The sequence below is a fragment of the Lepisosteus platostomus genome, chromosome 3 (assembly GCF_059453375.1).
Source record: "Lepisosteus platostomus isolate fLepPlt1 chromosome 3, fLepPlt1.hap1, whole genome shotgun sequence".
In the NCBI taxonomy this organism is placed as follows: domain Eukaryota; kingdom Metazoa; phylum Chordata; class Actinopteri; order Semionotiformes; family Lepisosteidae; genus Lepisosteus; species Lepisosteus platostomus.
This window is the reverse complement of record NC_142613.1, coordinates 11,699,146-11,712,387: the sequence shown is the minus strand read 5'-3', so window position 1 is coordinate 11,712,387 and position 13,242 is coordinate 11,699,146. Positions and strand designations below refer to the sequence as shown.

At 37.0% G+C, this 13,242-nt stretch overlaps 1 protein-coding gene and 1 non-coding gene across 2 annotated transcripts; both read left to right on the top strand.

The window, feature by feature from the left end:
- Positions 1 to 1,299: 1,299 nt before the first annotated feature.
- ndnl2 (necdin-like 2) lies at positions 1,300 to 10,232 on the top strand. The gene is made up of 11 exons (XM_088627129.1): positions 1,300 to 1,439; positions 1,731 to 1,798; positions 2,807 to 2,920; positions 3,642 to 3,705; positions 4,125 to 4,204; positions 4,853 to 4,947; positions 5,181 to 5,260; positions 7,130 to 7,172; positions 7,426 to 7,488; positions 8,936 to 9,050; positions 10,078 to 10,232. Exons 2-11 carry the CDS (start codon positions 1,736 to 1,738, stop codon positions 10,150 to 10,152), a joined length of 792 nt encoding a protein of 263 aa, XP_088483255.1. The 5' UTR covers positions 1,300 to 1,439; positions 1,731 to 1,735; the 3' UTR covers positions 10,153 to 10,232.
- Positions 7,726 to 7,863, top strand: LOC148674376 (small nucleolar RNA SNORA11). The gene has a single exon (XR_015935604.1). It is a non-coding gene; the product is annotated as a small nucleolar RNA SNORA11 (small nucleolar RNA).
- Positions 10,233 to 13,242: the final 3,010 nt, after the last annotated feature.

Below are 13,242 nucleotides of genomic sequence, written 5' to 3'. Positions count from 1 at the left end.
CAGTGGGGAGGAGAGGAGAGTAATGAAGCCAGTTCATAGATGGGGATTGTTAGGAGGACCATGACTGGTAAGGGCCAATGGGAAATTTGGCCAGGACGCCGGGGTTACACCCCTACTCTTTTTGAGAAACACCCTGGGATTTTTAATGACCACAGAGAGTCAGGTCCTCGGTTTTACGCCTCATCTGAAGGACGGCACCTGTTTACAGTATAGTGTCCCCATCACTATACTGGGGCATTAGGACCCACATGGACCACAGGATGAGCGCCCCCTGCTGGCCCCACTAACACCTCTTCCAGCAGCAACCTTAGTTTTTCCCAGGAGGTCTCCTATCCAGGTACTGACCAGGCTCACACCTGCTTAGCTTCAGTGAGCTGCCAGTTGTGAGTTGCAGGGTGATATGGCTGCTGGCACATCTTCCTATGACCCATTCCAGGAATGAAGCAGGCATGAGCAATTCATGGGCATAGACATTCTGGGACTTCTCCTCAGAAGAGAACATCACGTCAGGTGTGTCTTTCCTCTAAGGTGTCCTAAGAAAGAGCTTCCATGATCACTGAGCTGCTTCCAGAGGTCATGATCAGGCTGTTAGATGATGTCCAAATATAATTCCTATTGGAACACAGTGCTGAAATTCACTGTTCTAAAATCAGCTTCAGAGCTCTTTGGACTGGAATGGTGGACCTTTGTAGACCTCCTCTTCAGCCAACCCCTGGAGGGTAATGTATCGTGCAGGACAGTAATATTTCACTTACCTCCAGTGTCTTTACTGTGCCCACACATTTGCCTTACAACACCTGTCCAGAGTGTGGCCATATCACAGATGAAGCATGAGGGTACCCACACTGTGGTGGACATGTGGCAATCGCAACGTCATACTGTACATTGTGGAGTTCCGAGCCTCAGAGGAAGATGGAACTTTTCCCCTGAGCTTGTGATCACGTTGTTTTTATTGCAGCAGTCTGATTGTAGTAAAGGGAATTCTTTGCACGGATCAGAAACTACCGATAGTATGGTTGGTGGAAGCGCTGAAATGGGGAGATCGTTATTGTTTTATTTGCTTTTGAAAAATGTAACACAATGTGGCTGAAAATTAAATATTACTTTTTCGATTATTAGATTTCATTATTGCCTACCATGATTACATGTAACAGTAGGTAGCTACAGTACAGTAATAATCACTGTTATTTTCACTATCGTACGATGTAGATTCTTGCAGTTGTATCTTTCAAGTCCGCTACGTGATGCGTCAAACATTCTCTAGTGCAAAGCGAACGCAGCTACTTTTCACACGTGAGAATCCAACTAATCCTCTGATGTCACTTTAACGCGATCGTGTCGTAATTAAACCGCGCCGCTTGGGTAGGAAGGCGCAAGATAGTTATGCTTAAATATTAAAGAAGTGGCTAAACTTTACATTTCTAAAATTGTAGATAAAGGTAAGTTATTTTTTTTGTTTTTGCTCCATGTAGCGTTAGCAAAATAATATACAGGTTTCTTAATGTATGAGTATAGTTTACATGATTTGTAGTGTGAATCATAGTAACATGTTGCGACTGCTACTGTTAAATTGGAAGTTTTTTTTTAATATTCCTTGCTCCTGAACGTAATATAAAAAGCTCGTATTAGTGTATGTTGAAACGTCATAGCTAATGGTCTAGATATAAATAGAAGCTCATATTTGACTCCGTCATTTTTGTGTACAGTGCTTTTTGTTTTCTTATTTTCAGATTTCATGATGTCACAATTCAGGAAAAGGGTTTCAGCAAGACAGAGTTCACAGGGCACAGCCTCTAGGGTAAGTGGATTTCTTGCAGGAAAAAAATCTTCTTGAGTATGGCTGAATTAGAATAGTCTTTGATTAGAAGCTCAATTCGTTAGCCCAACTCATTGTAAAAGTTTGTAATGTAGGTACTAGCCTTTAAAGTAGAGATGTCAGTAAATCAAGTTACTTAAAATGTTTTGTGTAGCCTATGAATATAAATATTTCCCCTTTACTGTTTTGTTTAAACAATAATAATAATTTCTTTGGTGTAGTATTGGTGTTTTTTGTCAATTGGGAGAATATTAAGGTAAGTCAGGTCAGTTTAAATACACCCTACAATCTAAGGATGGTAAAGAAGGTTAACAGCATCATGGAATGCACCATCTCTTCTGTGAATTTACACTGCCTTCAAGATGCAATGGTAATAAACTTAGAAATTTGTTTAACACCTCTGCCGTTTGATTTTTGGGGAAAAAAGTAAAATAATTATAATATACTCCTCTGAATACTTGATTTGCAGTGGTAGTTATGTTGTATCATTTTGTTGTCCTCAAAACAAATATTATAAAATAAAACAATATAAAATTTAACTTGAATTTCATTTAATTGTTTTCCTTCCTTATCCAGAAACGAAGTCTATCTTCAACTGAAATTTGAGTCTTTGCTAATCTTGCTAGAGATGTATTTTGTAGCATGACAAAAGTAGCCTTTTAGATTTCAGGATGTAGAGACAAGAGCAAGGGATGTTCATCACAAGGAATCAGTGAGATGTGATTTGTAGATGTGGATTGGCAACTACAGCACTTTATACTGGCTGTTCACTTGTAGTTTACCCTGAGTTGTTGTGATTGTGAATCAAAGATAAAAAATGAGCTAGTTTTATTCTCTTCTAGACTAAGTTGTATTATGTATAAGTTGTTTTAATAGAAACACCAGTGGAGGCTTTAAGTAATAATTCAAGTAAACTGATAATGCTAGTAACATTTAGTTATATAAATATAGTCATGTCTAACACTGGTCTCTACTCTGTTCTTACCCCAGTCTCAGCACACCGAGAGTAAAGATGAAGATGATGACGTGTCCTTCACCCAGCCCACATCCTCACAGGTCCAGAGGGGTCTGGAGCACCTGACTCCCACTCAAGTTGACCAAAAGGTAGAGTGGTCAGGGCCTTTGGATGTCATGTACAGGAACATTTTGATTTTTGTTTGAAGAAAGGAAGTAGTGCTTCTCTGTGATTAATATTTTGTTTAACAATAGTAGTTGTACCTACATTTCATTTATTTGTAATTGTTCATTAGAATGAAGGGAGTATTTAGGCACTATTCCTAAATACCAATGAACCATTCCTTTTTTCTGTAGTAATTTCTGCCATGATGAAGTGGGTGGTCTTGAGATTTGAAAAACCCTCTTTGTTAAAGCTGAGTTGATAGTGTTCTGTCTATATGTGGTGCAGTTTGACATACAGTATGCTATATAATGGATTGATCTCAAGAGACATAACCATTCTTTTATGTGTTTTGCTTATGGTGCTACGATTGCACTTTTGTATTTCATATTTCTTTCTTTGCTCACAAAGTCTTAGAGTCTAATATACCACAATAGTCTTATAAAAACATTTATAATATTACAACACTAAAAACCAGTTGGATATTTTTGGAATCCTTGCCATCATATGTGGTGTTTTTAAGCCCTCAGTAAAATCAGACTGTGCCTAATCTGAGAATTTTCCAGAGGTTTTATTACCTTGCTGCTTTGAGTTTATTGCTCCAATGTGATTTTCCACTTACATTGCACACTGTTACAGAATATTTGGTTTCTAGTTGTAAAGACCCCTGCTGACCACAGTAAGTTTTTTTTGTTTTTTCTGTCCTAGGTGGCTGAGGTTGTGCAGTATATCTTAATAAAGGACCAGAAGAAGGTGCCTATCAAACGAGCTGGTAAGCATGTAAAATCTCAGAGGTTAACTATTCAACAGGACTATCCCTAATAAGCCTTCTTCCAGCAACCAACCACACCTACCTGTCTGCACCCATGGAAAAATCTCTCTGCCTGCTTTTCTTCAGTAAACCTATACTGTCTTTACTTCTTAATCCAAATAGTGAATCTGTAATGATCACTGTACTGAATTCAAGAGTGATTTTTAAATTGTTTTGTATGTTTTTAATTAAGTGGCTTCCTCCAGTTGAGATTTAATGATTTATTTGGTACTTGGCAATTACACTTGTTTGTCTTTGATAAAAGTAACCTTTAAGGTTGATGTTTCATCAAAGACTTACATTGAGACAAGACATCGTGCTAAGATCTGCAGATATACAGTTTTTTGTGTGTTCTATATCTGTCATTTTCTTTCTTACAGATATTGTGAGGCAGGTGATTAAGGAATACAAGAATATCTACCCTGAAATAATCAAGCGAGTCAACAGGACATTTGAGCAGGTGACTGTTGGCATTTTAATAACTTATTGGAGGGGGTGGGGGTTTAAACAGAAAAATATAAAGAGCCAAAAATGGTTCTGCTTGCATTCTTAATGAAAAATGCTTATGAATTGTTTTTTTAAGGTAACCAGATTAATTTTTTATCTGGTTACATTGTAGCTTATAGCAACCATTTTTGCATGAATGTGCAATAAATCAATCTGAACACATAGGCAATGTTTGCTTGTTTAAATGCTTACATTTTAAAGAAAATCCTCTTTACTATGTGGTATTCATTTTAACACCATTTAAAACTTGTTTGGTGTCAAATGTAAATCTCTGTATTTTAATCAATCTGTATTAACACTTCTCATAATAAGGCTTATTAAGTTGTTCTGTTGATGAACTTGAGATGCAGTGTAAGAATATTACTGTATCCTGTACTTGCATATTAAAGATTTCTTATGGGTTGATAATTTTCCACTGTACATGTTAAGTATTTAGACCTAAACAAAGAGCATTTCACAAAAGATAATGCACACTGTTATGGGCATGCAAACTACGAAGAAATCAGTTGTAAGTTAAAAATGTCCGGTAATAATATCCTTTGTGGTTTTATTTTCATTGCCTAGTGAAAGAGAGTTAACTTGTGTTCTTTATTTTCTGCAGGTGTTTGGCCTCAAGCTAGTGGAAATTGATTCTAAGAATCACATTTACATTCTCATTAAGAACCTAGAACATGTGGAAGGGGACCCAGTGGGCATGTGAGATCAAATTATCTTTATTACTCTTATGCCATTTATTTTTAACCTTGCAGTTTCACTAAAAGCTCACAAGGATGGACAAACCTTAATTTTTAGTGCTCAAGTGTTATTGCAGAGTGGTTCACCATGCTGGACTAAATTGCAGTGGCAGCTTTGAGAGTTTGAAACTAGTTATATCGGAGAATATTGTTTGAACTAACTGCCTTTCAATTGTGAGTTTTTTCTTGTTTCAGGGGCACAGGAACACCTAAGACTGGCCTTCTGTTTGTCATCCTGGCTGTGATCTTTATGAGGGGTGGTGTAGTGAAAGAGTGTATGTATCCTTGCACATTGTCTGGCCTATGGTGAGAACTCTGTGCCTCAGTTTGTCAGGAGTTTGTTCTTGCAGTGCTGGGCTGTAGTCTCTTCAGTGGCTCAGTATTGAATGAGCTCAGCTGCAGTTGCTCTGTATGGCAAGGTCAGAATGTAGGAGTGCAGTGACATCCATAGCCTAGTGTTAAGCGATGTTTAATTTGTATATTACAGGCCTTACATCATTTTCATAAAATCATGTCTTAAACATTTTGATTTAAAAAAAGATATGAACAAGTATGTAACGCAATCAATACAATTGTTTTGTTCAGCCTAGTGACCGCGTCTAGCATTAGCCAGATTTCAGGAGCACACTGTACTATCTTATCAGACAATTTTATCCTAATTTCTAAGTACTGTGAGTGTGCTGCTGAATGTTTCAGCTTGCAAAATTGGAATGCCAAGCCTGTCCTATATCAATTCCAAACAATTTCATGTTCAAAACTATAACGTTCATGACCTTTAGCTTTTTTTCTAAAGTGTGTGAAAATCTTTGGCTGTGGCAGATATTTGTTCAGATTGACCATTTAATGCTGACCATCATCAATGATCACATTTAGCAACTCCAAAATACTAGATGTGGTTATTTTTGTCTTGGTTCACGCATATTCTGCAACCTTTATCCTGTTTCTTTCTTTTAACATGTGGGCGATGGTGGCATGTCTCCCACTCTTTAGCCAATCTTATGCCTGATATTTTCTCTGGACTAAGTTTCATGTCATGCAGCAGACATTTCCATACTTAGCCATGGGTAGTTTGAGTAAATTCAAAGTCTTCTTTTAAAGATGATAAATGGTTTTAAATGTACTTCTGAACTCCATCTGCTGCTCCACCTCCCCACCAGTATATTCAGTGCTGCAGTCTTCACTGGAAGCACGAACAGTGCTTCAGCATCACTGCAGACTTCAAGGCGTCATGTCCCTCTCCGCTGTTTGTTTTCTCTATTTCTGAGATGCAGTAATCCCTTGCTATGCAAGAAACCACTATATGAGTTTTCATGTACTTGAGACGTAGTGATTCCTACTAATTTTTCTCATTTAACGATGTTCACACTTACGAGTTGGGCTCTTCTAAAGCATTGGCAAGATTCCTCATTTCTCAGATGTGAAATTTTAATTTTAATTTTTTTATTACATTTTAACTTTTAGAATAGGGTTACGTGTGTTAGGTGCATATAGTATCTAATGTTTATGCATTTCGTAACAACTGTAACAATGTAACGATTGTACTGTAAGTGAGTAGGAGTGTTGATAGGAAAAAAACATTGTTCATGCATCAGCTAATGACCTTAAGCATGTTACTCAAATATTTAACCATGAATAATAGTTTTCATACTTAGGCACCTTTTTGTGCTGTATTAAGGTGTTCTGAGGGAATGTTTTTAAATTCTGAAACCAACTGGGGATTATAACATGGGAAATAATGAGAATTTAATTTGTGCTATAGTTTTCACCTTACAAGCAGTTTTTGAGGGACAAATTAAGCTTGTATAACAAGGGATTACATTGTAAATGCGCATGTTAAATTTTTCATGTCACAAGAAGGTGCCAGTGCTGTGCTTAGAGGTCCAGGAGCACGAAAAGGCTAAATTATTTACAGGTGTTAAGATACTGGGCTATAGTTTAGCATCTGAGTGTTCAACTGCAGTGTGAAATGTAATATTAAGGGTTTGATGGAGAAAATAGGTTGGGCTTCCTGTCCTTGTAACATGTTGCTTCGTCGTGTTTTCTTCACTTTTACATGTGAGGTAGCATTTAAGAGTTCACTCTTTTTATTTCATATATATAAATGCTCTTTTACGTTTCTTGTTTTTCATGTCTTTTCACCACAGCTGTGATCTGGAGCACACTAAAGAAGCTAAGAGTAGATCAAGGGTATGTAGACAAAGTTAAGCAAAGCAAAAAGTGGTCTATGAAATGATCAGCTATACAGTAGTTGACGTTGAATGCTATTATCATTAATTTAGATGACTAGTTAACATGATAAATATGTTTTACACACGTTGTACAGCTGAATAAAATGTAATCAAAGGTAATTGTTGTAATTAAGAAAAAAGCAAAGCAAACAAAGACAGAAGCATTTAAATAGAAATTCCACTGCCAGGGAATAAATCAATTGTTTCTGCAGGGAGAGGCATAAAGACTTTGGTGATGTGAAGAAGCTGATAACTGAAGAGTTTGTCAGGCAAAAGTGAGTAAAACTTTTTCATGATGTTGTCATGCCGTAAACACTTACCTGCGTGAATATGAAGCATGTCTTTTTAGGTCATGTACTGAAACGCTGAAGTAAAGATCTGTGCCTTTTGTTTGCCCTGCCCCCCCATCATTAAAGACCCATTCACACCCTGTCAGATCCCATTCTCCAGTGGCTCAGAGGAATTCTCCACTGTAGTAGAGTCTAAGAGGTTGTGGGTTCAAATCCCACCAGTTGGTGTGTTCAGAGCGGGAGTCTTGCAGACTATAGGCTGCCTGTTTATACCACACCAGAGAGCAACACCACTGCCAGGAGCAAACAGGGAGCTTAAAGTAGGTTGGCTCATCTTGTATCCTTCATGGCAGTACATTTCATTTCAGATTTTTTTTTAAATCAAGACCCAAAACTAGACTATACTGTTTGTTGTAGACTTCATTCATTCAGTCAGTGGCTTTAAGTTTGAATTCTGTGCTGTTAGTACTAAAAATGGTTACTTACACTGAAAACAAATCATGAAGGACTAGAAATAATTGCTTCTCTACCAGTTCACAAACCGTATGTGTGGTATCTGACAATCAAAAGCAATTCTACCATTTCATTATCTCAGGTGTCATAGGGTGCTACTGGGGTGGAAGGCATGATACAGACAAGAAAAGATTATAGGAACATTTTGTAAGAGAGCTGCTGAACTGTATTGATCAAAGGCCAGTTCACAGATGGGGATTATTAGGAGACCATGAATAGTAAAGGCTAGGGGAAAATTAGGCCAGGACACTGGGGTAACACCCCTACTCTTTTCAAGAAAGGACCTGGGATTTTTAATGTCCACAGGGAGTCAGGACCTCAGCTTTACATCTCATCCACAGAGCAGTGCCCTTTTTACAGTATAGGGTCTCCATCACAATGGACATTAGGACTGTCACTCTGCAGGATCAGCGCCCCCTACTGGTCCCACTAACACTTTTCCAGCAGCATCCTTAGCTTTTCCTATGAGGTCTCCCATCCAGGTACTGGCCAGGCTCATACCTTCTTAGCTTCCATGAGTTGCCAATTGTGATATAGCCAGCAGCTATATGTCACTGCATAGAAAGCTAAAGAACTGGATGTTATAGGAATTCAGTCTGGGCCAGTGCTTGAGTCCTCCTCATTGACTGTGTCCAGGATTACACACGCAGTGGTGTAAAATTGCCTGACCTGTTAAAAGATGACTTGCAAGTGAGCCAAGACATGCTGATTCACAATTCCAAACCTAGTATACCGTAAAAATGACTTTCATACGTAATTATTTTGCTGACCCCTGCTGTCTCTCGATGACAAATCTCGATATACTGTCAGTGTTTTGCACAGCGTTTATTGTTCATAGGTGTAACTGCTGAATTAAAAAAAATCTATTAAATGGAGCTGGGAATCCTGTGCTCCTAATGTTTTTTTTTTTCTGTATCAGATATCTGGAATACGCTCGAATCCCACACACGGAGCCTCTGGAGTTTGAATTCCGCTGGGGACTGAGAGCCGATAAAGAAGTCTCCAAGCTCAAACTGCTGACACTTGTGGCTCAGGTAATAATGTACCTTGATTAAAGGGTTAAATATTACTTCTTGGTTACTTTTTGTTGATATTTTAACTAAGCAATATAGATTGAATTAATACCAGCCTTTGTTTAGGAGCCTTAAAGGACATTTTTGGTCAGTTCTCACTGACTGTATATGCACAGGTATATACAGTACAGTAGGATAAGTATCTGTGCTGTCTTCAAATAAAATTTAAACTGGACAACATACTCTACCACACCCAAAAGTCCTAAAGTATCCTTTAGTTTCTGCTTTGCCTCTGGTTTGTGTTTGCATTTGGACATATAAAATGCTTTATAGGAACAAGTAGTAGGTTTATTCTATGCTGAGAAAAAAGAAAACACAACGTTTCGGCCGTGGAGCCTTCTTCAGGTGTGAGGGTAAAATGCTATATGCTTGAGCATTTATACAGGCTAAAAATGTTTACATTTTCTTTTGCAAGTATAGCAATTAATTTTAAAATGTACTTTTATCATATCCACAAATTCCAGAAATGAATGCAACCAAATATGAGCCAGTTATATCTTGGTCTCCTCCCTCATTCGCACAATATTTTTGACTGCATTTCAACCTGATCACTGAACTGTCTGAACTCTGATAGTCACCTGGTAATACTGTCATGTAGCACGAGCAGTCTGGCTGCTCCAGGTAAAGACAACCATTCTTAATAAAATGTGACAAAATAATTCTAGAAGGAAAATTGCCTTCTTTAACAATTTTATTACTGAATTACATATTGCTCGTTATTTTTCTCCAGTGCCCACACAAACCATTGTCTTTGGACAAACTCATTTTTAACTCGTACCTAATCAACTTTTGATTTTCTGATAAGCATTTTGTGTGGTTTATAGATTTATTAATATGAACTCAAAATGCCTTGTTTAAACATAATGCTTAGAGTAAAGGTTGAAAAACTGTTTTATTTTCAAATGGACCTTAAATACCCTTAAATGCTGCTGCAGTCTTGCATTGATGACCAGAGCTCATTTGGCTTTCTTTTTCGATTTTGGCTCAGTTGCACGAACAGGACCCCCAGACTTGGGCCACTCAGCACAAGGAAGCAACACAGGCAGAGGGAACATCGAGATAGATGCTGGGAGACTGTATAGGTGTGTCTGCTGAATGGAGTCTCGCCTATCAGTTAAAATGTGATTAAATGAGTGGAGGGTTGTTCCATGGTTCATTTATACCTCTGAATTGCCACAGGGATGAGTGAGCTCTGAATACATGTGAATACTTTCTTCACCAAATTGAGCTTATTTTCTATGCAAGTAGCCTCACTTTAATCCATTTTAAATGTTTCTTTTTACCAATATCCCAGTTTCTACAATATTTCAGCTCTATAGGGTATTGCTTAAAACGGGAACCTGATCTATCAATCTTTTGGAAGATGCGATGTCATATTTCAATGTCAGTTTATTTTTTAATAATAATGAACATATTCAGAAATACATGGAGAGAGATGTTTTTATAGGAAAAGGGGCCCATTGCCACTGTAACTCATACAGTGACCTAATCAACATTAATGTTTCAAGCTGTAGAACTGTAAATATTTTAGTATTGATATTTTTTTATGTTGTATTGTTTTTAGTACCTTATACCTGTGATACCAGGACAGGAGTTGTAACTTGTATTCTTCAACCCCCAGCTTAAGCAAATACTGGTAGCAAGGGAAAAAGTAATACAAAGCTTAAAGAAGGGGAAATTGAAAGAGGAAAATTAAACAATTGAGGTCTGGTCTTTTTATTTTTGGATGTATATACTGTTCTGTTCAGTTGTTTCTGTATTTCAAAGTGTGAGTGGAATGCTCTTCAATTTTTGGTCTCACTACAAATAAAGCTTCAGACATTTGGTGCTCTGCTTGAGTCTCATCTGTGTGTAAAGGTTTTGAATGTTGGGAGTTAAGATATTAATATTTGCATGCATTTTCTACAATTCCTTGAAGCAAAGATCATTCTGTTATTTGTGTCGGTTAGAAAGTGTTAATCGATTTTTCTTTTTTAGTATCGATTCACAGAGTGCATTTGTATCTCAGTGTAAATCTCCTCACCTTTGTCATGTACACGAAATTAATCCACATTAAATAGATAATTTCAACCACTGAATATCATTTATTTAGACCCTACACCAGTTGTTACGTCATATTTGTTGTGTACAAATCTGCTCCGTACATTCCAATAATACAGCAAATGCTGCTCAATTTGTATGAAACTAAAAAGAATGTCTTTGAGTGGCAAAGTCAAACTGTCCATATACAGTAATAGCAGTTTTACAGCTGTTTATATAGCAATACCCAAGCAACTTGAGAGAGCTTGAGCAAATCTAGTGCACAGAAGTTTTGAATTCATTCAAGTTTTGAATAAAATATTAAGTTTTAAAAAACTGTAAGCATCATTTCATAATTTCATAAAATGCGACATTATAGGAAGGGTCTGAATTCGTTGGTAACGTCTTGTACGATTAAGAGATGTTCTATAAACTGTTCATCCTTGATATCATTATTAATTGGAAATTCTAAACTTTGGAATAGATCAAAATGTTCAAATTTTGTGCCTTTAGGAATCATTTTTAAATTTATCAGTTGCTTTTTATCCTTATTGTGTTCATAAATGTTTGGATACTCTGGAAGACTTCTTTTCATTTAGTTTTTAATGCAATGTTCAGCTCATCCAACACTCTGAAGACTTGTTTTGTGTATGCTTACAAAGGCACCTCAGTTTGACCTCAGGTAAAATTTGAGAAACATCTGCCTTTTTGGTTAATATAAAATGGTGAGACTTAACAGTAAGCTTTCACATATGGAAATTACCCAATGAAATCTGCATGTTATTTGTGAGGTTACCCTGCCATGCCAAAGTGAATGAAAGGCAGATATAAAAGCAAGGGCCAGCAAATGTTTTTGCCTGCCAGGAGCTAGGTTTTTTTCATTGCAGTCCAGCTTTAATAAATCAACATACTGTTTACTGTTTTAAGCGGCAAGTGTAATAACAAAATGGTATCAAGGCTGCCGGCTATTGTAAATATAACTGTGATGAGAGAAGTATTAATGATGGCAACTAAAATATTTAAAAACTGCTATCAGCACAAGCGTTTAATGTAACAGAGGAGTGAAGAACGCTGGGGTATCATTTCTTCCATCCATGTGACTGAAATGCATTCATCACCGTTTTAAATAGCATTGTGCTAAATTGAGAATTTACACATATTGGTGTTATTAGTATGTATTCCCAGTATGCTTAATTTGCACCAATTTTGCTAAACACCGAGGTATTTCTCCTTCCAGTTCTTTTTCCTTCTCCCAGATTCTTATAAACACCTCCGAGTTAAACCTACTGTCTCACAAGCTACTCATGTTGCAAGATCTTGGCACAGCAGACTTCTGCTAAATTTCATCCAGTGAATTATCACAAGACTCCAGGAAGAAACATCTGCTTGGCATTCCTTTCACAAACCACTTAATCGCGAGTCGAGGTGAGCTACTGAAAATGGCTTTTAATTTTTCTTAACATCACTTCACATAAGATGATTTCAATGTAGTGATACAGTAAGTGTTTTGAGTTGCTAACATCACTGTCTAACCTAAACGGTTCCAAACCTAAATGAAATTGTTTATTTTAATTGAAGTGTATTCAGGTCCTCACACCTGAAGAAGGCTCCACGGCCGAAACGTTGTGTTTTCTTTTTTCTTTTTTTCAGCATGGAATAAACCTATTGTTCCTTTGCATTTTAGAAAAATATTGTGCTCTGGGGCACAGCTGTGAGTTATATGCAAATTGTCATTTGGGACATTTAGTTCTCACACCAAGAACTTGATCGCTTATATACACTTCACTTTCCTTGTCTGTGACACACAGTGAATCAAAAAATCAAACTTGATCTAATTCTTAATGGTTTAAAAAAACAATTATGACTCCATGAGTTGGGTGGATAATCCACAGTTTATGCTAAACGTTATCAACATTAAGTATGGACTGCTTTTATTACTATAAAAAACGTGGGTGAGATAGATAATACTTTATTAATCCCGTAGGGAAATTGATGTGTTACAGCAGTCCAGCCCAAGACATGCAAAACAGACATCAGAATAGTTATAAAACAAAAGACAAACAAGATAAATAAAAATAAATAAATACATAGGTGTGTGCAAAATGTGCTGATCATAGTCACTGTAAAAACAATA